General features: G+C 39.6%; 2 protein-coding genes, 1 non-coding gene and 2 pseudogenes across 5 annotated transcripts; 2 read left to right on the top strand and 3 right to left on the bottom strand.

The window, feature by feature from the left end:
- Positions 1-3,102: 3,102 nt before the first annotated feature.
- LOC121788741 lies at positions 3,103-3,941 on the bottom strand (annotated as a pseudogene).
- Positions 3,942-5,713: 1,772 nt separating this feature from the next.
- LOC121788737 lies at positions 5,714-8,517 on the bottom strand. Of its 3 annotated transcripts, none has more exons than XM_042187351.1 (6): positions 8,448-8,517; positions 7,461-7,566; positions 6,893-7,124; positions 6,716-6,806; positions 6,464-6,530; positions 5,714-6,290 (listed from the first exon to the last, which is right to left on the bottom strand). In XM_042187351.1, exons 3-6 carry the CDS (start codon positions 7,017-7,019, stop codon positions 6,237-6,239), a joined length of 339 nt encoding a protein of 112 aa, XP_042043285.1. In that variant the 5' UTR covers positions 7,020-7,124; positions 7,461-7,566; positions 8,448-8,517; the 3' UTR covers positions 5,714-6,236. The 3 variants fall into 3 exon arrangements, with proteins under 3 accessions (XP_042043285.1, XP_042043286.1, XP_042043284.1); XM_042187352.1 differs by lacking the exon at positions 8,448-8,517 and adding an exon at positions 7,701-8,251 and having other exon boundaries at positions 5,714-6,166; XM_042187350.1 differs by lacking the exon at positions 8,448-8,517 and adding an exon at positions 7,701-8,241.
- A 2,175-nt stretch (positions 8,518-10,692) lies between these two features.
- TRNAY-GUA lies at positions 10,693-10,778 on the top strand. The gene is given in 2 exon segments: positions 10,693-10,729; positions 10,743-10,778. It is a non-coding gene; the product is annotated as a tRNA-Tyr (tRNA).
- A 382-nt stretch (positions 10,779-11,160) lies between these two features.
- Positions 11,161-14,164, bottom strand: LOC121788743 (uncharacterized protein At4g18490-like). Its single transcript, XM_042187359.1, has 11 exons — positions 13,631-14,164; positions 13,290-13,475; positions 13,103-13,222; positions 12,549-12,704; positions 12,286-12,451; positions 12,072-12,139; positions 11,942-11,981; positions 11,685-11,858; positions 11,438-11,548; positions 11,278-11,361; positions 11,161-11,190 (listed from the first exon to the last, which is right to left on the bottom strand). The coding sequence occupies exons 1-10, from the start codon at positions 14,152-14,154 to the stop codon at positions 11,305-11,307; spliced, it is 1,602 nt and encodes a 533-aa protein (XP_042043293.1). The 5' UTR covers positions 14,155-14,164; the 3' UTR covers positions 11,161-11,190; positions 11,278-11,304.
- A 4,457-nt stretch (positions 14,165-18,621) lies between these two features.
- On the top strand, positions 18,622-23,882 carry LOC121788744 (annotated as a pseudogene).
- Positions 23,883-24,096: the final 214 nt, after the last annotated feature.

Below are 24,096 nucleotides of genomic sequence, written 5' to 3' on the forward strand. Positions count from 1 at the left end.
TAAACCCAAGAAGCTTCTAACATGTTTAATCGTTTTTGGTCTTGGCCAATTCTTAACCGCTGCTATCTTGGCTTCATCAGTAGCAACACCATCAGCAGAAATGACATGTCCCAAGTATTCCACCCTTCTACACCCAAAACTACATTTAGACTTCTTAGCTAGAAGGCTGTGCTGCTTCATTAAGTTCATCACAGCCTTCAAGTGAAACTCATGGTCTTCCTTACTTTTGCTATAGATCAAGATGTCATCAAAGAAAACCAAAATAAATTTCCTCAAATGCTCTCTGAAGACAGAATTCATCAAGTTTTGAAAGGTGGCCGGAGCATTTGTTAATCCAAATGGCATCACTAAAAATTCATAGTGACCGGAGTGAGTTTTGAAGGCTGTTTTATGGATGTCCTCCAGCCTCATTCGAACTTGCCAATAGCCAGACCGTAGATCAATTTTAGAAAACCAAGTAGCCCCACCCAACTCATCCAAAAGCTCCTCAATAACCGGTATAGGATATTTATCCTTAACCGTGATAGCATTTAAAGCTCTATAATCCACACACATGCGCCATGATGAGTCCTTCTTCTTGACTAAAACAATAGGGCTAGCAAAGGAACTCTCACTATGCCTTATAACTCCAGATTTCAGCATTTCATCAATCATAGTTTCAATGATATCTTTCTGTTTGGAAGCATATTTATAGGGCCTTATGTTGACAGCATTAGACCCCTCTTTCAAAATGATTTTGTGATCTTGCTCCCTCGGTGGTGGTAATGAACTTGGCTCTGCAAATATGGCTTCATTCTCATCCAATATCAGTTTAAGTTCTGGCCATATTTCCTCTGTACTGATCTCATAACAGAAGGAAATTTCCTCTTCTATTGAAGGCATCAGCTGGCTGATCTTTCTTTCATTTTCATCTTTTTCTTGCAGGTTGCAGATATGTAAACAATGTAATTGATCAGATTTTGGTGACCATAGCTCTCCTTGCAACTTCACAACCGCACCAGATAATTTGAATTGCATAGTCAGCTTGTTGAAATCCCATGTAATCTCACCCAAGGTAGACAACCAAGCACCACCCAATATCAAATCATAAGTTTCTAAATGAATAAGATAGACCTCAGCTTGAAATGTTGCTCCCTGCATTTCCCACTCAAGGTTACTACATTTCTGATTGCATTGCAGTAGTTGTCCATTAGCAACCTCTACAGCCTTAGAGCTCACTGCAGTGAGTTCACACTTAATCTTTTTAGCTACTCTGGAACTCAAGAAGTTATGAGTACTCCCAGTATCAATTAAGATCTTTAAAGCCTTTTTCTGACAGATTCCCCTAATCCTCATCAGTTGAGGTCCATTCTTACCCCAAACAGCATGTAAAGACAGCTGGAGATCCGGTTCTTCACCATCCCTTGTTTCATCTGCCAAATCTGCTTGTTCCTCACTTTCTGCTGTGTCTCCCAGCTCAATCAGTTGTATAACATAAAATTTCCTCTTAGAACATTGATGATTAGGAGTGAATTTTTCAGTGCACCAGAAACACTCCTTCCTAGCTCTTTTTTCATCCATTTCTTTGGGTGATAGATTAGTGCTAGCTCTAACACCACCCAAACGATTAGGCTCCTTATTACCTCCACTCCAATTGTTAGTATTCACCACAGGTTTACTATTAGTGGTGACTGCCAGAGGCTTACTACTCGAGTAATAACTGCTATTAGAATACACATTACTCTGCATCACCTTAGGCTTAATTCCTAAAGCCTTCACAGTTAGTTCTTGCAATTTAGCTAATGAGTAAGCCTCAGCCAAGCTCTTAGGTTTAAACATTCTCACTGGCATTTGTAGTTCATCAATAAGTCCAGATAAGAAAAAACTAAGTGCTTGATCCTCTCTTATACTAGCTCTCGGATACAACTCATCAAAAGTATCCATGTATGATTGTAGCGTACCTTTTGTTTGAGATTCCTCAGATCTGCAAGCGGATCCTCAAAAGCATGAGCTCCAAAGCGAGCTGCTACGCACGAGATGTAATATCTCCAATCAACATACGCCTCATTTCCATGTAGAGTCAAAAATCCTCTATGCCATTGGAGAGCTTTTCCTTCCATATGAATTGCTGCTACCTTTACTTTCTCCGCCTCTGGTACCCTTGCTACTTGAAAAAAATATTCAGCTCTCATCATCCAACCTTCAAATCCTTCACCATCAAATTTAGGAAACTCATATCGAGTAGATCTTCCCCAATCTGATTTTCCTTCGCTACTTCCTTCACCATTATCCATTGCTGCGTTGTTTTTCTGATTCTGCAAATTAATCGTAGCGATTGCTTGCCTCAATTCCAAAATTTGGATTTCCTGCTCATGAATGACTTGATCACGCTCACTTAACTTCTGATCCATCAATTCCGCCATTTTCTTCTCCATTTCAGCGCCTCGCGTCACCGTTCCAGTTTCCGGAGATCGACTGCTCTGATACCACTTGTTACGATCCGAGCTCGTAGCTTCCCTATATTAGCTCGCCACTGCCGAACTCAGTGACTTCTTCGCGGTCTCCCTATCTTAGCTCGTCACTGCCGAACTCAGTGACTTCTTCTCGGTCTCCCTCTCTTAGTTCGGCATTGCCGAACTCAGCGATAATACGCAAAGCAACTCTTGAATGAACAATCGAGGATCGTATTATTGAATCAACAAGAAGTTTACACGATAGAAACAATCAAACGAAGAGGAGGAACTAGATCCACGATCTAAGCTCCGATTTACAATTCAACACTATACTCGACATAACCGAAAGAAATAAGCAACTCCTCTACTTATACTCTTCATCTTAGCTCACTTAACTAACTAACATCCACGTGCTCGACTCTCATTGGCTGCAACACGTCATATCTCACGTGATGATTGCCAGCTGGCTTGAGTTAGTTACACAGCAACTAACTCCTACTTAACTCCCAACTTCCAACGACTTCCTTTATAGCTCGCTATCTTGTGTTGCATGCATTTTACGCATGAATGATCATGCATGCAACATCAATCTGAAAACTGTATAATTAGTTCTAAGAAAATTGTGAATTCTAATAGACATCATAGATCATACATGTGTTTCAAGAGAAAAAAAAAAATCAAGTCTTGAAGATTTGAAAATCCCTCCAAATCCCTAATTCCCAAAATCAGCAGAGAAATTTCCCCAAATCTCAATCCTCATCATCACTCTCATCACTAAAGTAACCCTTCTTCTTCTCTCTCCTCTCCTTCCTCCCTCCTCCCTTCCCCTCCTCCACCTCCAGCCGCCTCTCCTCCGCCACCCCTCCCCATCCACCACCGACGCCCAATTCTCCATCTCCAGCTCCCCTTCCTCCCCCTCCACCTCCTCCTCCCCTTCCAAATCCCTCCCCTCCCCTCCCCTCCACCTCCGCCCGCCCGCCGCCCCTTCTTCGGCGGCGGCGGCCGCTCCCTCGGCCCTAGGAAATTCCGCGGGCACTCATACGACAAATGCCCCTCCTCGCCGCACTCGTAGCACCTGCTCTTGTCCCTGTACACCTTCTTCTTAATGAACTCCGCGGCGCGGCCGTTGTCGGCGGCGATCGAGGCGCCTAGGGTTCGGCCGTTGAGGATCTTTCCGTCCATCTCCTTCGCCGCGCCCGCCGCGTCCTCGCGCCGGACGAAGAGGACGAACGCCACGCCCCTGCTCTGGCGCGTGGCGCGGTCCTTGAGCACCGTGACCTTGGCGAGCTTGCCGAAGGTGGAGAAGATCGTGTGGAGATCGGAATTCGTGAGGTTGTAGTCGATGTTGCTCACGTACACCGTCGATTTCGATGGAACTAGGCCTCCGCTGTTTCCGCCGCCGCGCGAGGATCTGGATGCGGCGGTGGATGGCGGCGCCGCGGCGGAGGAGTAGCGGTGGAAGAAAGTGTCGTCTTCTTCTTCGTCGCTCTGATTTCTCTTGCGAGACATTTTTTTTCCTTTTTTTGCGGGAAATTATTATTATTCGATTTATATGAAGTTTTCAAGCTGAAGTCGCAATTGTTATTGCAATAAAGTGTTAGAGCATCCGCAGCGGTGGCGGTTGGCGCCACCGCCGTCCGTGCCAGCGGCAAGGCGAAGGATCGCCACCGCTGCAACCGCGCCGCTGGCACGGCGCTGCTCGATGTATCGAGCACGTCCGTGCCAGCGGACGCACACGTGGCGGTCTCCCATTCGCCAACGGCATAGCCGTTGGTTTCAAACATTTTTTTATTTTATTTTTTAAAAAAATCGGATTTTTATTAAAAAAAATCGATAAAAAATAAAAAAAAAAAAATTTCACTTCCCCAAAAAATTATATCCGTTTATAACCGTTTTTCCCCACTTTTTAATTTTTTTTTTATTTTTTTTACCCCAAAAATACACACTTTCATCTATAAATACCCCCAATTTCACTCCAAAAAATTCACACTTTCACTACACAATTCTCATCATCAATCTCTCATATCCATTTTCATCTTCCTCTCACACCCTACAACACCACTATGTCCGGTAACGACGACAACCCAAGCAGCTCTCACGGTTGGAACCCCGAATGGTTCGGTTCGCAACCGTTTCATAGTCCGGAAACGGAATATTCGGCCCCTCCTCTCACCCAAGATTCGGGCGTTCCGAGTGGCTACCGGCCATACCCAATCGACGATCAAGGTGCCTCCGATGGGCGCTACGGGTGGACACCGGAGCCTAGGCCTCGATGCCCAACCAAGCGGTTCCCGACGCCGACCGCAAGGTAGGAAGAAGGCGGCGGCCGAACGACGTCGCGCCGCGACTCCATCTGCCCCTGCTCCCGAACCCGCACCCTATGTTCCACCTCCACCCCCGAACAACTCGTTGTGGGCCCTTTTGGCCCAACTCAATATGGCCGATAGGTCAACTATGACCCCCACGCAACTTCAAACGCACGAGTCCATGATATTGGGTCTCCAAAAACAATTGGGGTTGGTGCCGCCGGATGCGTAGTCTTCCTCGGGTTATATTAGCCAATAATTATGTAATTTTTAATTTTTAGGAGTTTAATTATGTAATTTTTAATTTTTAGTATTTAATTATGTAATTTTTAATTTTTAGGATTTTAATTATGTCTTTTTATTTTATTTGTAATTTGTTATTTTTATTGTGGTTTTTTTAATGAATTTTAGTATTATGAAAATGTTTTTGTGTAATTGAATTTTATATTAATTGTGCTCGTCCTTGCGGAAGAGCACAGTTGTGGGTGTTGTGCTCTTGCCAGAGAGCAGGCATGAATAGTACCGTCCGGGCCCACAACCGTGCCGCTGGCAAGAGCACGGTTGTGGATGCTCTTAAAGTCGCTGAAGCTGTTTTAATCATCTGTTTTAAGTAATTAATTCTTGAAACAGAAAAGGAATTTTACTAGTTAATTAAAATTTCAGGAATTGTAGCTTATTTTCAACAATATGAATTCCAACTTGAAATAATTTTGATAAGAAATTAGTAACTGGTTTAAGTTTAAGTATTTATGAATATATTGGCGTCTATTTTAAAACATTTACAAATGAAGGGTTTTAAGGTTTAAAGAAGTTATAATTTGCTTCTTTTTTAAGTACAATAACGAAATAAACAGTTTACACACATTCAACATAAATATTTAAATCCGAACCTTGTGTATAAACGAAAAAAAGAAACTATGATGCCATCAAGTATTTTAGATTCTACAAGCAATATTATTTAAATTGAGGCATTACTAAATGTAAAATATCCAAATGGTTCCCAATAGAAAAAGGATCGAATTTTGATTTACAACAACCCTACTCTACATGACTAGACTGCAACAGGATACGAGCACAGAGTCACGTTCCGATTTAGCCAGTCGAGTTCTTTATACGTCGAGCCTTTCAGCGCTCAGCTATCAAGAACTCGACTTTGCAAACTCTACTATATAAACTAGACCAACGAGGCCGGATAAGATACACACGGTCGAGTTCCAGGCACAACCTAAATAACTAGACGTGTCTGTCTCCAATATGCTATCACTTGTAGAATCGAAGAACACGAGCTAAAAAGAGTACAGAACTAGAATACATGTAGAATCGAGAATAACCTAATGAATGGTACAACAAAGGAAAAAGGTTTGCAGTTGCCGGGACATCACCATTCCGAGGAGGCGTGGGAGTCGATTATTGCTTTGAAATTCGAATCTGAGATAATTAAGAGAGGGAAGGGTTATAGTCTTATAGATGCCTGAACTATTTTCAGTAAGGAGTTATTCTAATCAAAGAGCCCCTCGTCATGCCAGATATCAACCAAAAAGTCGACCATCTCCTGCAAGGCCCGACAGTTAAGTTAAACGATGCGTGTTGTTCTAATAGAAACGAGATCCAAACACGCAAGTCGCTGCACGTTGCAGATCGTAACTACATGTACTGTAACATCATGAAGCATAAAATCCATATACGGGGTAACTTACAGTAAAATCCAAAGGCGGGGTAACTTACAGGTAAAGGGATTGGCTCGGAGAATGGCTCGTGAGTCAAGAGCAGATCTTCGTAGGTTGTGGTCCAGCTGCAAGAGCATGTCAAGAAGCATTCATCACACAGAAAAAAAGAACTACAACACGAAGCTTCTCGTTTTTGAGAGCCTAAAACCAGAAACTGCATCTAGTCGATACCAATACCCATAAACTTAATGTATTGATAGCTATGAATTTGAGATTTCCGTTTATTGATCAAAGGAGGTTATCTGACTACCTTATAATCGGATCCTTCATGGATCTGTCCTCCGACTTCTGAGGAGCATTTCCGATCCATTTTCTTCTGCTCTCGTCCCATGCAATTGCAGCTGCATAGGATATTTAGGAACATCAGAAAACAAGCATTTATATTTTTTGATTCGCTCTTTGACAATTCAGGGGCCAATTAATTTACCATGATTGACAAATATAGAAGTGCTCGAATTATTCTCTGGTAGCCTTTTCGGTACACTGGCAGGAGCAGAGTTCTCCAAAGGCTTCTTTTCATTCTTGTGGGAAGCTTTATCGTTTATTTCCATCATACCTTGAACGAATAAACATTCGCCTTCAGTAAGTTCAGGAAAGTAGGGCAACTGCTCGTTCAATGTTGTGCCGAGTACAACAACTGGATCAAAGAATCACTGGAGCTGCATAAGATGGATTTCTATCAATAAACAAGATAACAGGGAGACAAAAGTTTATTCAATTTCTAACTGATCTAAATAAGAAACCTTGAGACCAGAGGGAGAAGAACGGTTCTTTCTGTTTTAATCGTTTCATGAGAGAAATAACATAGCAAACATAATAAAGGAAGCAATTCAACTCTAAAATAACATAAAATGTATGCAGACAGCAAAACGTTCTAGTCCCGACAACAGTATTAGGCAGCACAATGAAACTAAATAAAACATTCCCCCTCTGCCCATGGCTTAGAAACATTACATTTAACTCAAGAAACAAGGGCACAGGTTCCAACAGTCTACCTTTATTCGAAATAGTGATCTGCTCCCGCGTATGCCCAAGTATTGATAGCCAGCAAAGTAGAATAACAACTCCAAAAATCTCCAAAACTTGCTTTCTAACAAAGATCTATAGAAAGTCAAATCATATACAAATTTAATCATTTTGGTTTTTTGCCTGATCAAATGAGAAGTAAACAGAAGCATCTTATAATCATACTTCACGACGAGTAATAACAGAATGAGCTGTTCCCCGAATCTCACCTCATCACATGCTATGGATTGATGGAAACAGGTACTACAAATTTTGAAGGCATATCCAGTTGCTCACAATTAGATTCAAGATTCAAAGACTTAAATAGTACTTTTTCATATCCTTTTCTTTCTCAAAGCGTATACGATTATCCATGAAACCATTCGTCATCGCCACACACTCTTCCAACACTAAATGCCAACGACCCCATTTGAACTGACACATGTTTAGGCGATAGATCGCTCAATGTTAAGCATGTCCCACAAAATTCTTGAGGCAAATTTTCTTCTGAATGCAGAAAAAATTAAATCTTTTTTACCCAACTCCATAACTCCAAATCCCCCAGTGCCCCTAACTATCTCAATCTAAAAAATCCCCATACATTCAAAGATTGCATTCAACAAAGAGGGAACTAAATTCACATCAAATTACGAGTAATAATGGAACTGATTGTCTAGATATCTGATCTGAAATATAAAATCCCAGTAATATTTCCACAAGTTACAATCTTTTTCACACCAACAACGACTAAAGAAAGACTCAAAGATCCAATCTCTCAACAAATACAGTCCCAAATTTGCATATTTATAAAAACGAGGGGGCAATAAAGAAAACATGTACAGCTAAAAAAGAAAACATGTACAGCAAACCACAGAAAACAAAATACCCTCTTTTTTAACGAAAAAAAAAAGAACATAAAATAAATCATTAAAAAAATAAATAAAAAGAAAATATAGAGAGAGAAAGAAAGTTTGTACCTTTACTGTGTTGCCAAAGCGAGAGAGGGAGAAAAAAAGAAAGCTCTATCAATTGGAGGAGGGGATATATATAGGCAGAGAAAAACGTGGGCTCAAGAATATGCAAAATGTCGTTTTGGTTTTTTTGGTGGCATCTCTCAATTTTTGTTCCTCTCTCTTGCTGACGTGGAGAATGGACAACTTGCAGGATAAGATTTTTAATTCGTGGGAAAATTATTATTTTCTTGCCATTGATAGTTCCTTTTTTCCCTTTTATTGTCACGTTTATAAATTGGCAAATAACTATATAATGCAACTCCAAATCTTGGTATTGACAAGTTCACATAAATATAGGTCTAAATCTAATACTTAGCAGTGGCGGATCTAGGGGGGGGCAGGAGGGGGCGGTCGCCCCCTCCGTGCGACTATTTTTCCCTTATCGGGATGTAAATTTACCATGTCCGCCCCCTCCGTTTGCCTCCGGCGTCACCCCGAACAACAAAAAAATAGCCATGTCCGAACTAAACTAAGCTAATACTATATATTCCGCACTAAACTAAGCTAATACTATATATTCCGCCCCCTCCATTTCCGGATCCTGGATCCGCCACTGATACTTAGGATATTGTTTTCGTAGTATGAGTATAAATGTACCATGTATAATATAACATCAGATTGTAATGCGAATTTTCGAATATTGAAATTTAGGTTCATAGAAAGTGTTATTGAAATGCTAAACATTTGTATTCCAATTTGAACATTTGTATTCAAATTTGCATATTTATTGGAAACAATTCGAACTTGGATATACTCTTTGTCATAGTCAATTAAAGTACAACAATACAATGCTCGATATTATATAAAAAATAGTATAGGTTTTTATTTAATGCATATTTGTTCAACGAAAATGCAACACAATCAATGTAGAATTAGACTAGTAGTGTATGTGTAGTTGTGTATTTCTCGATCTTGTTATTATACCAAAAACACACAGTTTCACATTGTCTAATAATAGATCTTATTAGTTGTTAGAATACGACACAAAAGGTGAAATTTTTTTTTATCTCGTTGTACAACGACGATATCTCTCTACACACCGCACAATTTATTTTCATAGTATAACAGGAGTACATCATCCAGAACCAGTAATTCACCCCACATTATTTCACTCTACTCTACCAATAAATTATATAGTACCCCACATTATCTCTCTAGTAGAGACGTTTCATTTTGAGCACTTGTTTTAGAAAAATTATAATAAATAGTTAAAATAGAGAGAAAGTAGATGAAAAAAAGAGAAGAATATAGTTAAGAGTATTTTCTATATTATTCTTTCTTTTATTTTGCATTTTCTCTATTTTGATTATTTATTATCATTTTTCCAAAACGGGTGCTGAAAATGAAGCGCCTCAACTACAAAGGGACGGACCAATAAGTTATATAGTACTTTAGTCGAAAATAAAGACACTCAAAGATACTGTAATAGTTCGAGTGGCATGGAACTCGTCCATCCTTAACCAAATGGTCATGGGATCGATCCCTGCCTTTGGGTATGGAACAACTTTAAATCCTTGGGTCAGCTGTCCCACCCTTTGAGGTGCCTACAAATCAGCGCGGAGAATAGTACTTTAAATCCTTGGGTCATTGAACAACTTTAAATCCTTGGGTCAGCTGTCCCACCCTTTGAGGTGCCTACAAATCAGCGCGGGGAATAGTACTTTAAATCCTTGGGTCATGGAACAACTTTAAATCCTTGAGTCAGCTGTCCCACTCTTTGAGGTGCCTACAAATCAGTGAGGGGAATAGTCACTGGGCTCGCCGGTGGATACCCTTGGTAATTACCAAAAAAAAAAAATACCGTAATAGTATTTTATTGGAGTACTATAAAAGTTTGATGTGTAGTGACTCTCTAGTTCATCCTTCCCAATGTGAGTATGTCGTTTTTCTTTTCATTTAACTCTTTTTAAATGTCAACTAAGATTTTTTCTCTTAGTGTACAACCATTTGCTTCACATCGATCAGAAATATGACTTGAAAGCCAACAGAACTAAAATGAATCTAAATACTATGACATGAACTTCAACGCATACTTAAAAGTCTTAAAACGACGATGTTCATTTGCTTGCATCTCTAAAATGGTAATTCAAATCCTTCAGAAAATTCTGCTCAGCCCAATGCCATTATTGGGTTTCGAGTACAAGACACATGTTTGCTAGTTGGGCCTCAGTTATATTTATATTAATATTTGATACAAAAATTATCACATCCGACCTTAGCTCAGTTGGTAGAGCGGAGGACTGTAGTGTGTTCATAGCTATCCTTAGGTCACTGGTTCGAATCCGGTAGGTCGGATTTTACTTTTTGTCCTATTTTCTTTTCTTTTTTTCATAGCTGCAATAACATTTATTTCAATTACTATGTTTTTCTGAACAGTATTATTTGAATATTGTCGTGTTCTAATTTATTGATTTTCAAATTATGTCCCAATTAAATAATGTATGCTTTTTAGTCCTTTTATTTTTCTTTGTAATCATAATATTAAATTTATTTTTCAAAATTGAGATATTAATTTATTTCAATTAAGTTTTTTATTTACCGAGCATCGCTATTGGTCTTATGAAACAAAGTATTTTTCGATACTTGAAAGTGAAGGTGTATTATTGTACCACTGCAAACGATGAGATGAGACCACGATCATGTGTGCGAAGCCGTTGAAATGTAAGAGCAGATTCAGTTTCTCCAAAGTCATTGATAATGCTGCTACCTGAAAAAAGTAGTTCAAGTTCAAGATTAAGCAAAATAAAAATCAAGTGATCGGAGACGAGATCGAGACAGAGGGGGAAAATGCTACCTTCATATGAAAAACAACTTGATGATTTCAACCTTTGTTGCTGCCGAGTGTTAACCTGGCAAACGATTTCTGCGTTGCACGGATGTTATCACAAGTAAAGGACAACACTAATGTACTCACGATGAATAACAAAAACAAAATCTATACAAGCAAAGGATATCTTCTCCTCCAACAGGGGAACATTGAGCATCATCAGCTTATTGCTGTTCAATACTGATCGAGCCAGGAGTTCTTTGGCTTCATCACTTTTCTTGTTGAGGAGATCGCAAAGCTGCAAGGAAAAAAAATTATCACCATCACCGCGCCATTATTATATTTTCCTCAAATCGGTTGACTTGTGAAGGAAAAGTGAAACAACTCCAGCTTCTTCAAAACCGGAATGATACGAACGGGGCAAGCATTCTTACGTCATCAAGTTCCTTGCTGTAAGCATTCGCCAGTTTAATATTGCTATCATCTCTTGTCGAGGATGTTATCTCTAATCCTTTAGTCTTGAATTCATGGGAGATGACAAGTGGAACAACTTGGCAGTTGCTGGTCGTGCTTTTGATGCGATCATCTTTCATGCGGTTGATGGGTGACTAGTAATTGGAAAACCATGAGCCATCAAATCTTTTACCCTTTGTAGCAGTTAATTGTTATTCCATTAAACTCACGAAATTACCTTTTTGTCCAGAACCTTTTCTGATGTTTCCACGAAACTCCTGCACGTTTCACAGATCATCAGGCATGAGCATATAACCTAGAAGATCGCAACTCTACATACTAACATATAACATGGAATTATAGGGTACCTGCTCCTAGGTACTTGTGGCGAAAGACGTTTAGCTGGAAGGAGGGCACTAGTATCTGCAGTGTCGTCCTGTACAAGAATGTAAGTCCATTTAGAGATGCATTATATGGTCATAGTTATATATCTCAAGCTGAATGATGATGCATAGATAACATTATTGCTACTGACTTAATTCATTGGATGAACAAGGTAGTACACAACGATGATAAACGTACCTCTAGTGTCCGCTTCACAGATAGAGTAGAAGTCATTGGCTTACACTTGTCCCAAAGATTAGCAGTACCAAGTGGCGATTTGCTAACTGAAACACTTTTCTGACTACTGCTTTCAACTGGTCTGCTCTTTGTCAAAATTGGTGGCTTTGTCGAATCAATGCTTAGTCTGCCAGTTCAAGATTGGATAAAGAACTTGACACTAGATAATATATAATCTCAATTTAAACCATAGCTAGAGTCCTGAAGATCAAAGATGATTTCACCTCGAGAGTTTCAGTGCAGGTGTATCAGGGAGCTTCCTACCACCTTCGATAGCAGAAGTTCTATCAACTTGCACAGGAGTGTTTTTATTTGACAGTATAGATGCTAATAATTTTGGATTTTCACTGCTTTCTGCTGGGTTATGATTGGTTTCCATACTGAACAGTAAAAGGCAGCATAAGATCTCCAGAAAGGTTCACAAAATAAAGTCAAAATTATTACACTTGTGCAATATCATCCACCATTTTTTGTGTAATAGATGAAAGTATGATACTGAATATAACGGCAATAGGCTTTCTTAGAGGTGTATACCATCCACAGCAAGGTCTACAAAACCACTTAAGAGAGTGTCTAAACCCTTTTGATGATATCTCGGGATCAATCTTTCATCAGCAACAGGGGCCTCTAAGCCAAATGTTTAATTATGACATAATTGTCAGACTAACAAAAGAGAATTTCTTACTAGTCTTAGTTTCTAGTTCTACTATCATAATCTGTTGGTTAACGAAAATATAAATATTAATTTGACTTCTCCAAAAAATCAGTTGAGCCTCACCCATTAATCTTTAGAGGACTGCAGCTTTTCTGGCTCTGAATCTGGGGAATAATCCCCCTCAGTAGTGTTTTAGAACATTGCAATGATAATTTTTTCTCACTTTGAGTCGTATCACCACTCCTGTTTAGTCCAAGCCATATGAGAGAGTGAACAAATCAATAAGTTACTGAAATATTAATATACATACCTTGCTTGAACTAGACTTGGTAGAGCAGAGCTCATATGATTACTAGTAAATGACGACAAAGTTGCCTGGATTGACGCCTTTGGGATGGAACATTCAGGTTTCTTTAACTGAACTGAAGGTTGTGGGAATTTCATAAGAGGCTCTTTTATGTTCTGAATTGGCTTTTTCAATGGATTAGCTGGCTGACTGCCTCATCATGGCAATCACAAATAAAAAGCCATCAGTTAAATGCCGAGTAGTTCATATCATGAGTGGATTAAAATTATTTTCACAAAAATAATGATGTCACTGGTACTTTAGTTTAAGAAAATTGAACGGAAAAAGAGCACATGTAACCTCACCTGGTTAAAGAAGGCTTGAGCATTTTACAAGAAAATTCCTGATTCTCCTTGCTAGATTGTGCATCACTGTCACAGGGCATCCCTGATAAAGCACCAATTGTACATGGAATTTCAACTTGCAGATTAGTATGACCTAGTTCAGCTCTTCCTCCACCGTCTTCAACGAGATTTTGGCTCCCATCCAGAGTCCTTTCGACATTGATGTTGTCTGAGAACACAACAGCCTGATCGTGCTGTGAGGCTTTAGATGTATGTTTGTAATCACAGGTTGAACCAACAACTGATGTTATATTAGCATCTTGTTCTCCATTTAAGCTGCTAGCATTTGTATCCATACAGCTGAGCTTGCTCTCTGCCACTGATGAATCATGTACACTTGTCTCAGCAATGTTCTCTGAGATTGCATCTGCTTGGTGGTGCTGTGAGTTTCTAGATGTTGCATGTTTGTAATCAAATGTTGAAACAGCTACCAATGCAGTGTTAGTATCTTGTACTCCTTGAGAGCCACTCTTACTTGCATCCATAGAATCTACCTTTTTCTCCAGAGCTGATGAATTACATCCACTTGGCTCATTCTTAGATAGAGGAGCGGATGACAAGTCCAGCGTTACATCATTTTCAGTACAAGCTTGAAGATCAGCTTGTTCTAGGAGAATCAACCTTTCAGATGGACTGACATCAGGTATTTCCCTGGATATTGTCGTCTCCAGAGGACCTTTCACTTCATCAGCTCCAGCTAAATGTTCTTGAGTAACACCGTCATCCATTCCCAACTTTGGAGGACAAATTTTCCTTGCGGGTCCAAGAACCAGGTCAAAAGATGGCTTTTGCACGCCACCTTTTGAAGTACTCTTACTTCCAGTTTCATTTTTGTAAGTAGATATTTCCTTATCTTGACAGCCACTTCCACCTGGGGAATGTTCTTTGTTCTTCTTGTCACTCTGAACTTTTGTACCTTCTTTTCTTGGTATTGAGTCAAAACCAAAATCTGGGGATCTTTCTTTGTTGTTTTTGTCACTCTGAACTTTAGTACCTTGTTTTCTTGGGATTGAGTCAAATCCGAAATCTGGGGAACTTTCTTTGTTGTTTTTGTCACTCTGAACTTTTGTACCTTCTTTTCTTGGGACTGAGTCAAAACCAAAATCGTCGAACCTAGATTTAGGAAAAATATGTACAGTCAAATTAAGTGAAGTAGGCAATGGAACCATGCAACAAAAGAACTTAAAATGAGTATCAGCACACTCACCCATCATCAAAATCAATTCCAAAAGTGAAACGATCAGTTTTTTCTTTATTCTTTCCACTGGATGATTCTTGTGGCCTCTCCTTTGATTTTGATTCTTTTTTTTCTTGTGGTGCGATATCCAGATCTGACATATCCAAATCGAACGACGTCATCTTTCCGAAATCACCGTCCAAATTAAAATCCATATCCCTGGAATGTTGCAGAAATTCCGTTAGCCCTGGCTAAGGCTTGGAAATATATAAGCTGCTATAATATTACAACTGTCCATCAATGAAACCTTTACTAAGAGCAGAAAGTCAGCAGAAATCGAGTAAACGTGTAACTCAAATTGAGAATGTCTACAAGATCAATACATTGTTCCAGGAAATGCCCATGAACGCCCAGGTACATGCTAAACAGACCAGTAACCATAAAATGACCAAACCACAACTCAGGTTAAAAAAAGCTGAATAACTTAAAAATCAAATTACTCTTTGTCAAACTTAAATGTTTCTTTATTGCCCTTAGAAACTGGGGTGAGGTCGAAATCCAGCCCATCCCCCTCTCCCATTGAAATTGATTTCCAAGAAAAGAAATCATCTCCAATATCCAGATCTGCACAAGCAAACCAATCAATGATGCGAGATTTAATATCATGGAATAATATACTAAAAAATGCATTTGTGGCAGTAAAACCATTGGTAGAAACAGAAATATAGGTTTTCCCCATATTCAGTATTAATCATTATGATTAAGTTATCTTCCATAAACAAAAAAGGAACAAGTAGGATTCCAGTTCCTCTATATTCAGCCTGACTACTATTTTTCTCACTAAAGTCTGCCATAGGCATATTGGTGGCTATATGTCCTTTCTACAGCCATCCAACCCTATAATTCCTCACTTGAAACACAGGTGATGTTATTCTTTTTTATGTGATAAAATTAAATTAACAAATGAAACTACAATCCAACTTAGCAAATCTCAATCTACAAGACATTTCATACGTGCTGAAGACATGATCATGAAAACAGATTCAATACCTTGCATAGGATCTTTCTCCTTCACATTCTTCTTCTTCTGAGGGTCTGCCATCTTATTTCACAGCTATTAACGTCTGTGTTCTACAAGAAATGGCTATTCAGTTTGAAAATAAAATAAAACAGGGGAATAAATAATTATTGAAAAGAGTAACAGATATCTACTGCACCTAGATATGATGTAGATTAAGAGTATTCTGGTCTTTCTAAAGTCAGGAAGAAATGAATCATAGAACATCAAAGACTTATAAAATCATATAAAAACTAGTGTTTCTAACTAGATGAGTATCATATGCCCCTTGAAGGGTTAAAATCTCCTAAGTTAGAAATTTCTTAAGGTCATTGAGTATAAGGATAGAAGCGCAACTGCACATCAGTTGTTTTCATAAACAAAAAAGCTGTTGCTGAACTCCTAGCTGTTCTACTTTTGTGGAACCAAACACCCTCGGAATGGCTGCCCCAACTATTAGCAATCATAAAATGAAGTGTCAGGCTCCTCAAGTTCTGATCTTTCAGGATGAGGTCCACGGTGAAGTTTCAAGCATTGAGTCGTAGGCATAATCTACGGATGATAGTCATCCACTTCTACTATTTACCATCCATCCCAATCCTGACATGGATTTTGATATCTAGCAGGCTGCAAACAATTTGCATGCAGCCAATTCCCTACTTATTCACGCCTCTCTTCCCACACATAGTTTCACCTATGGTTTCTTAGTTCTCCTTCATTCTTCCTTGTTCTTCTGGAAAGTGTAATTTTATAATCTACTAACCTAATCTATTAAATTTAACAGCAGAACTCAAAATGACTGGAACATCTACATCTATTTCCATGAAACATCAACTTCAACTAAAACAAAATGAAAGAGTTGTACATTTAAACGAAAAACACATACGATTTACATTATCATCCAACAAATTTACATTATCAAAATTCTTAGCAAAATATGAATCCAAATAGCAGATCAATTTCATCCCCTAAGACAAACATTTTGATGATTCTCGCACTGTATGTACTTAAGAGTGATTGTCGAGATGTACATAGAATTTGAGATGGATTTTTAGCGATCGAACCAAAATCAGCTATGATCTAATTGATTAAAACGAGTCATTCAACAAATTCACACTATCAAACATCTTAGCAAATATGAATCCAAATAGCAGCAGATCAATTTCATCCCCTGAGACACACATTTTGATGATTCTCGCACTGTATATACTTAAGCGTGATTCTCGAAGATCTACATAGGAATTTGAGATCGATTTTTGGCGAACGATCCTAAATCAGCTAGAATCTTCATCGAGCGATATCACACCATTAGTTCGACCATAACCTAAAAATATATAGTAACAAATGCATTGCAGCACAATGTAGATCAGGATGGAGAGAAACCTTGGATCTGAGTGATGAGAATCGAAACAATGCGCGCACAGAGCGAGAAAAGTGAAGCTCGCGGTAAAAGTTCGAGTTGCAGGGTTTATATACACACGACTATAGGAGCAAATGGTAATCCCAACTCGAGAATATGCGTTTATATTTATTTTATTTTAGAATATAAAATCGCGCATATTTATTTTATTTTACAAACTTAATTTCCACATTGTTATGAATTGACATAACTATTAAACTTTACGTTTTTTATTTTATTTTTTAGAACCTTAATTTTCCATATTTTCATTTATCTTTATTCTTTCATGAATTTCTTTCCTTGTTCTTTATAATTAAATTAAACTGAGAATATCATATTGTTTTGGCCTAAGCATCTTTGTTTACTTCTCTATTTGAAAGTAAAATTATCAATCCCTCATATTCATAATCCCATATATTATTACCTATCCAGAGTGAAATAATCATTATTTGGTGGAAAAAATAGACATAAATGAAGAGAGTTAGTTAGGGTAATATTAAATTCCAAAACGTCATATATGTAGATAACCGGTAATGATATCCTATCCCACAATTTCTACTCCACTCATATTCACACTAACAACAAAATAAAATAATCTACCATCACTTATTAAAATTACTAATAATTATAATATTATTTTATTTTGTTATGAGTAGGTGGAGTAGAAATTGTGGATTAAGAGATCCTTACCTATAAATAACAACAACTACTACTACAAGTTACACTTCAGTTATATCTATTTTAGACCATCTCATTTCAATTGAGACGATATCTTACATTATTGAATGTGTCTTACATTTATTTTTTTAAAAAAGTTATATTAGTATATTTTTATTCTTTCTTTATTTTGTATTGTAATTTGTGATCTTACTTAATTCTTTACATTTGTTCTCCATATTTAATTAATAAATAAATACTCCATCTATTTTCAAAGAATATGTATTTTGAGGTCGGTATAAATTTTAATGTAAATTTGATAAAGTAAGAAAGAGCTAGAGAGAAAAAGTAAATAAAATATTATTAGCGGATAATAAGTATTAGAGAAAGAACATATTTTTGAGGGACCGAGTGAGTATAAAATTATGATTTGGATGATAATTGCATGGATTATATAATTTGCCGCGCCCGTCACCTGTGCTAAAATGCGCGCTAGGTATCGTCCACACCATAAGATACTCCCGGTGGGCCCCACTAACAAAAGGTTAAACCCGTACAGCCTAGCAACAGTGAAATACACGTCGCGCTCACGTTAGCCACGGCGCACGCTTAGAATCCCGCGGTCTATCTTGCGCACATTAATTTCGCCCAAATTAAAAAACCTAGACCTCTCTCCTCTTCTCTCTCTCTCACCCCCACCTCAAAAATTCATGCTCGCTTTGGAACTCCCAACCATTCTCGATTCGGCTGAAGATAGAGGTTTTCCTGTATTCAACTTTTACCTTTGAAATCGAATTTATTGTGCTCCACAAATTCTTGTTAATCCTGGGTTGTATGCGGTTAGGGAATTGGTTTATGAAACAAATGTAGTTTTCAATTCAGTTGAAATCGAAGAACTATGATAAAATTCCGGTCGAAAATTGTATCTTTAGTAGTTTCTTCTTGTATATTGTAGTGCAGTAGCTTATTACTTGGTGTTGGAGTGGAGGTGGTGGGAAGATTTCAAAATTGGGGGTTATGAGCTTTAGGTCACTGAAATGAAGAATGCTGAAATACCCAAATGGCTTGAGAGGTTGCCTTTGGCGCCTGAATTTTACCCCACTGATACTGAATTTGCCGACCCAATTGCTTACATATCTAAGATAGAGAAAGAGGCTAGTGCCTTTGGCATATGTAAAGTGATTCCTCCATTGCCAAAGCCGTCGAGAAAGTATGTGCTTCATAACTTGAATAAGTCTCTCTCCAAGTGTCCGGAATTGGATGGTAATTGTCTTGTGCGGTCCTCAAAGACAGATGATCATGTTAGGAGTGATTGTGATAGAAAGTCTAGTGCTGTTTTTACCACAAGGCAGCAAGAGTTGGGCTGTGAGAAAGGGAAAAAGGTGAAGGAGGGGGTTGGGGATCATGTGCTCAGGGCTCAGAAGCAGGTTTGGCAGAGTGGGGAAGTTTATACGCTTGAGCAGTTTGAGGCGAAGGCCAAGGCTTTCGCTAAAAGCACACTTGGGGTTGTGAAAGATGTCAATCCCTTAGTTATTGAGACCTTGTTCTGGAAAGCTGCTTCGGAGAAGCCTATATATGTGGAGTATGCGAATGATGTGCCCGGCTCTGGGTTAGTGAGCCTGAGGGCTGTTGCGTTACTTTGACAGACGCAGAAGGAGGAGGAAGACGAGGAAGAGGAACTCGTTTGACAGAACAATTTAGGTAGTTCTGACAGCAAGAATGATCAAGTAGAAACAGTGAATAGTGTTAGCAATGATAAAGATTTGGCATCCAGAACAATCCTAGTTCCCATACAGAGACTGTGCTGAATTGTCTACCTTCACAGCCTACACGTGATGATGCTTCCTTTTCTGGCCGGAAAGATTCTCAAGATAGGAGCGAAATGGAAGGCACTGCTGGGTGGAAGCTTTCAAATAGTCCTTGGAATTTACAAGTCATGGCTAGGTCCGCAGGATCGCTAACTCGTTTCATGCCAGATGATATCCCTGGTGTGACGTCTCCCATGGTTTATATTGGGATGTTGTTCAGTTGGTTTGCTTGCATGTGGAAGATCACGAGCTTCACAGCTTGAATTTCCTGCACGTGGGCTCCCCCAAAACTTGGTATGCTGTACCAGGAGATGATGCTTTCAACTTCGAGGAAGCTATTCGTCTTCGTGCCTATGGAGGAAATCCTGATCGGTTGGGTATGTACATGTTTGTTACTGAAGATATGATATTGCCGCTATCATTCTTGTCCTTGATTCATGTGAATTGTGAACTTATGCTGTACTTTTATAAACACTCAGACGTAATTTATTGTGATTTCAGTTGCACTATCTCACTTGGGGGAAAAGACTACTGTTTTGTCTCTGAAGCTATTGTTGCATCTGGCATCCCGTGTTGTAGGTTGGTGGTTTTTGTGTAAAAAATTAGACCAGTCTTCTAATGACTGGTAGACTTACTTACTAGCTATTTTTGTGATGCATGTGTTTTCAGCTATATAAATCTGATTTGCAAATTGTCGTTGTCTTAGGCTCGTACAGTACCCTGGTGAATTTGTTGTGACTTTTCCAAGAGCTTACCACATTGGATTCAGTCATGGTAATTATTCTTTTGCTTCATAAGTTGAAATGCGTATGTTTTCTCTTGGTGAGCAAAGTCGCACGATTTTGCAGAATGCAACTTGTCTGCAAGTAGCATATCCTGATCATTGTGTTGGCAATTCAAACTTAGGTTTCAACTGTGGAGAAGCTGCTAATTTCGGAACTGCTAAGTGGCTTGCAATAGCTAAGGAAGCTGCTGTTCGCAGAGCTGCCATGAATTACCTTCCTATGCTTTCTCATCAGCAACTGTTGTACTTGTTAACCATGTCTTTCATTTCGAGGTAAGCATAGCCGCCTTCATTGGACTTCAGTTATAGGGGTATTAGGTTGACATTCATGAAGTTGTTTGCCACAATTCTTATACCAAGAACTCGATCCGGGACTTGTTTATTTATAGATTTGATTTCTCTCTCCTCCCCTGTAGCTGTTGCCTCACTTTCATGATAAGTAGTCCCATCTTGTCTGATGTCTCATACTTATTTACTTGACATTGCATCAATTGATGTTTCTATAATAATGATTACCACAATCTTGATTGGATGGATCTGACTGAATTACAGAATACCGAGATCCTTATTGCCTGGGGTACGAAGCTCACGTTCGAGAGATCGTTTGAAGAAGAAAGAGAATTGTCTGTAAAGAGAGCATTTATAGAAGATATCTTGTGTGAAAACAATCGGGTGACTATTCTTCTCCAAAGAAATTCCTACTACCACGCAGTTCTGTGGGATGTTGATTCACTCCATCATCGAGTAAAGTATCCGAACTCTGCCATGACGCAGATGCTTCTGTGTTGACATCAGTGGGCGATAATTCTCCTGCAAAAGATGACAGTGCACATGATGTCAATGACCTGAGCAAGTATATTAGTTCTGTTGGTTATGATCTTGATGATGATGACTTGTCATACGATTTTCAAATAGAATCAGGGACTTTACCTTGTGTTGCTTGTGGCATCCTTGGTTTTCCATTTATGGCAGTCGTGCAACCATCTGACATAGCATCGGTTGATCTTCTGCGTGTGGATCCCGTTGCTGTTCCTGTGGAATCTGCTCATACCTGTAATGTGGTGGAAGGTTCTTCTGAAGGTTTGATCCCAATAGCACTTTTTTTTTCTCAATCATATTTTCTTGGTTCCTATTTAATATAAATTCTGCGAATCTGCTTAATAATGTGAAATGCTGCATGAAATGCTGCATGAAATGAGTTTTGTGCGACGACCTACTCTAACTGATCTTTTCTGTTACTAGATGCGAAGATGAAATCTATGTTGAGCAAAAAGGATCCCCACTGTGTTGCTGAAGCATCTTTAGCTGCCAAAAAATGTCGGCCCCTGGCCCATGGCCACTCCTCATCTTCAAATCATGACACTGTTTCTCCGGATGTTAAGATAGACATGGGTTGGGACATATCTGATGTATCTCGAAAATCAAGGATATTCTGTGTAGAGCACGCGATTGAAATTGAAAAATTGCTGAGTTCGAGAGGCGGAGCAAATGTTCTTGTGATTTGTCATTCAGGTAAATACTCTCTTTGGTTTATGTATAATCTCTCCTTTGCCTCCATGTTCGTTGCTGGTTTGTTCTATTTCATTAACTTCTCTATATTGTTTTGTTTAGACTTTCAGAAAATAAAGGCCCATGCTGCGGCCATTGCAGAGGAGATAGCTGTTCCTTTCAGCACAGAGACACTACTGGGTAATGCTTCTCCCGAAGATCTGAAGCTGATCGATATTGCTATTGATAGAGAAGAAAAAGTCGCCCGTGTAGAAGACTGGACGTCGCTGTTGAATATCAATCTACAGCATTGTGTGAAGATGAAGAAGAGTTCTCCATCTGCGAATGTTCAGCATTTACTGAGCTTGGGCGGATTGTTTCAGAATGCAACCCCTGTTTCAGATGCGCACCCGCACAATTGTGTGTCGAGAAAATTACGCTCAAAGCGCCATCAGAAACGTCTCTTGCAGAGTAAACCCTTCCCCAGCTTTGAAGCTGCCAAGGAGGATATGAATGGGAAAAGCGAACAACAAACGGCTAAGAAAGATGATAAGCTTATCCAATATTCGAGGAAGCGATGCAAGGTCGGTGTTTCTGTAGAAAACATAGCAGGAGAAACGGCCTCAGGGCCGACTGTGTTACCTTCTCATGGAGCATCCGAGTTTCATGGTGAGCACCTGATGGCTTCATCTTTTGAATCTCACTCTGCAAACTCCATCGTTGCCTCCACTCCGGTTGAGAATGCTTCTGACAAATCTGGTGATTCGTGTCTTGACATCAAGGCGGCTGATGGTGGCAGCCAGAAAAGTGAAAGGTGCAATTCCGAGACTGTTGGCTCGACTACGGATAAAAATGGATGGATGATGTTGCAGGGAGATGAAATGCCGAGAGAGGAAGACACTGTTGATGAAGCTGCTCTGCCAAGCGAAGCTTGTGATCGGCCGGCGGAGAATGACTGTGCGGTGCCGGATAATATTCAGTCTGATGGATGTTGTGAGATTGAAGAAACTTCTAGACACGACGACTGTTCAAACGCTTCAGACGAAGAGCAGGTTGAAACAGCGTCCGATCAACTTGCCACAGAGAATGAGGTATCGAATTCCTCAAGCTCTGAAGGACAGCGGTCTGTACAGACAGATGAAGATGATGATGACAATCAAGAGAGAGTTATTTCGAGTCCTGAAAATTGTGACGGTGAGACTAATGTAGCCAGCAGGCCCATCGCTCTGTTGGAGGATAACAGTGTCGATGATCCCAAAACAGAAGCCGGAAGCAAAAGGAAAAGGAAAAGAGAACTACTCGGCCTGCAATTAGATGATCACATCCATTTCAGCGGCTTTACCAGAAGCCCATGCGAGGGGTTGAGACCTCGGGCAAGAGAAAATCCATCAACTCGTGTTACTGACAACAGGGAACCAGATGAGGAAGCACCGACAGTGAAGAAGTCGAGGAAGGCTGCCGATCAGCCTGTCCCTCGCAAGGAGAAGAAAGGAAACACGAAGGGACGTCATCAGTGTGAGTTAGACGGCTGCACAATGAAGTTCCGGACAAAGGCTGAGCTACTCCTGCACAAAGGAAACCAGTGCCCGGTCGAGGGGTGCAGGAAGAAATTCAACTCCCACAAATACGTTATATTGCACCAGCGCGTCCACGATGATGATAGGCCTCTGAAATGTCCTTGGGAAGGCTGCACGATGTCGTTCAAGTGGGCCTGGGCGAGGACTGAGCATATACGCGTGCACACGGAGAGAGGCCGTATGTCTGCAAAATCAAGGGATGCGGTCTCACCTTCAGATTTGTATCAGATTTCAGCCGGCATAGAAGGAAAACCGGCATTATGTAAGCCCACCAGCATAGTTGTTCGTCTCTCTCTTTTACGCGTTATCAACGCAGTTTTCTTGGGCTAAGGAGCTCAAGAATGGTGTAAGGTATGATCCATTTGGTTATAGCTTAGGTTAGGGAAGATGAAAACGCTGGAAGTAGGCCATTTTTATGTGTTGTTGAACCTTCTGTTATTTTGTCTGTGCAATGCAAAAACATTGAAATTCTTAATTGTA

Source organism: Salvia splendens, unplaced genomic scaffold, assembly GCF_004379255.2.
Source record: "Salvia splendens isolate huo1 unplaced genomic scaffold, SspV2 ctg1131, whole genome shotgun sequence".
NCBI lineage: Eukaryota > Viridiplantae > Streptophyta > Magnoliopsida > Lamiales > Lamiaceae > Salvia > Salvia splendens.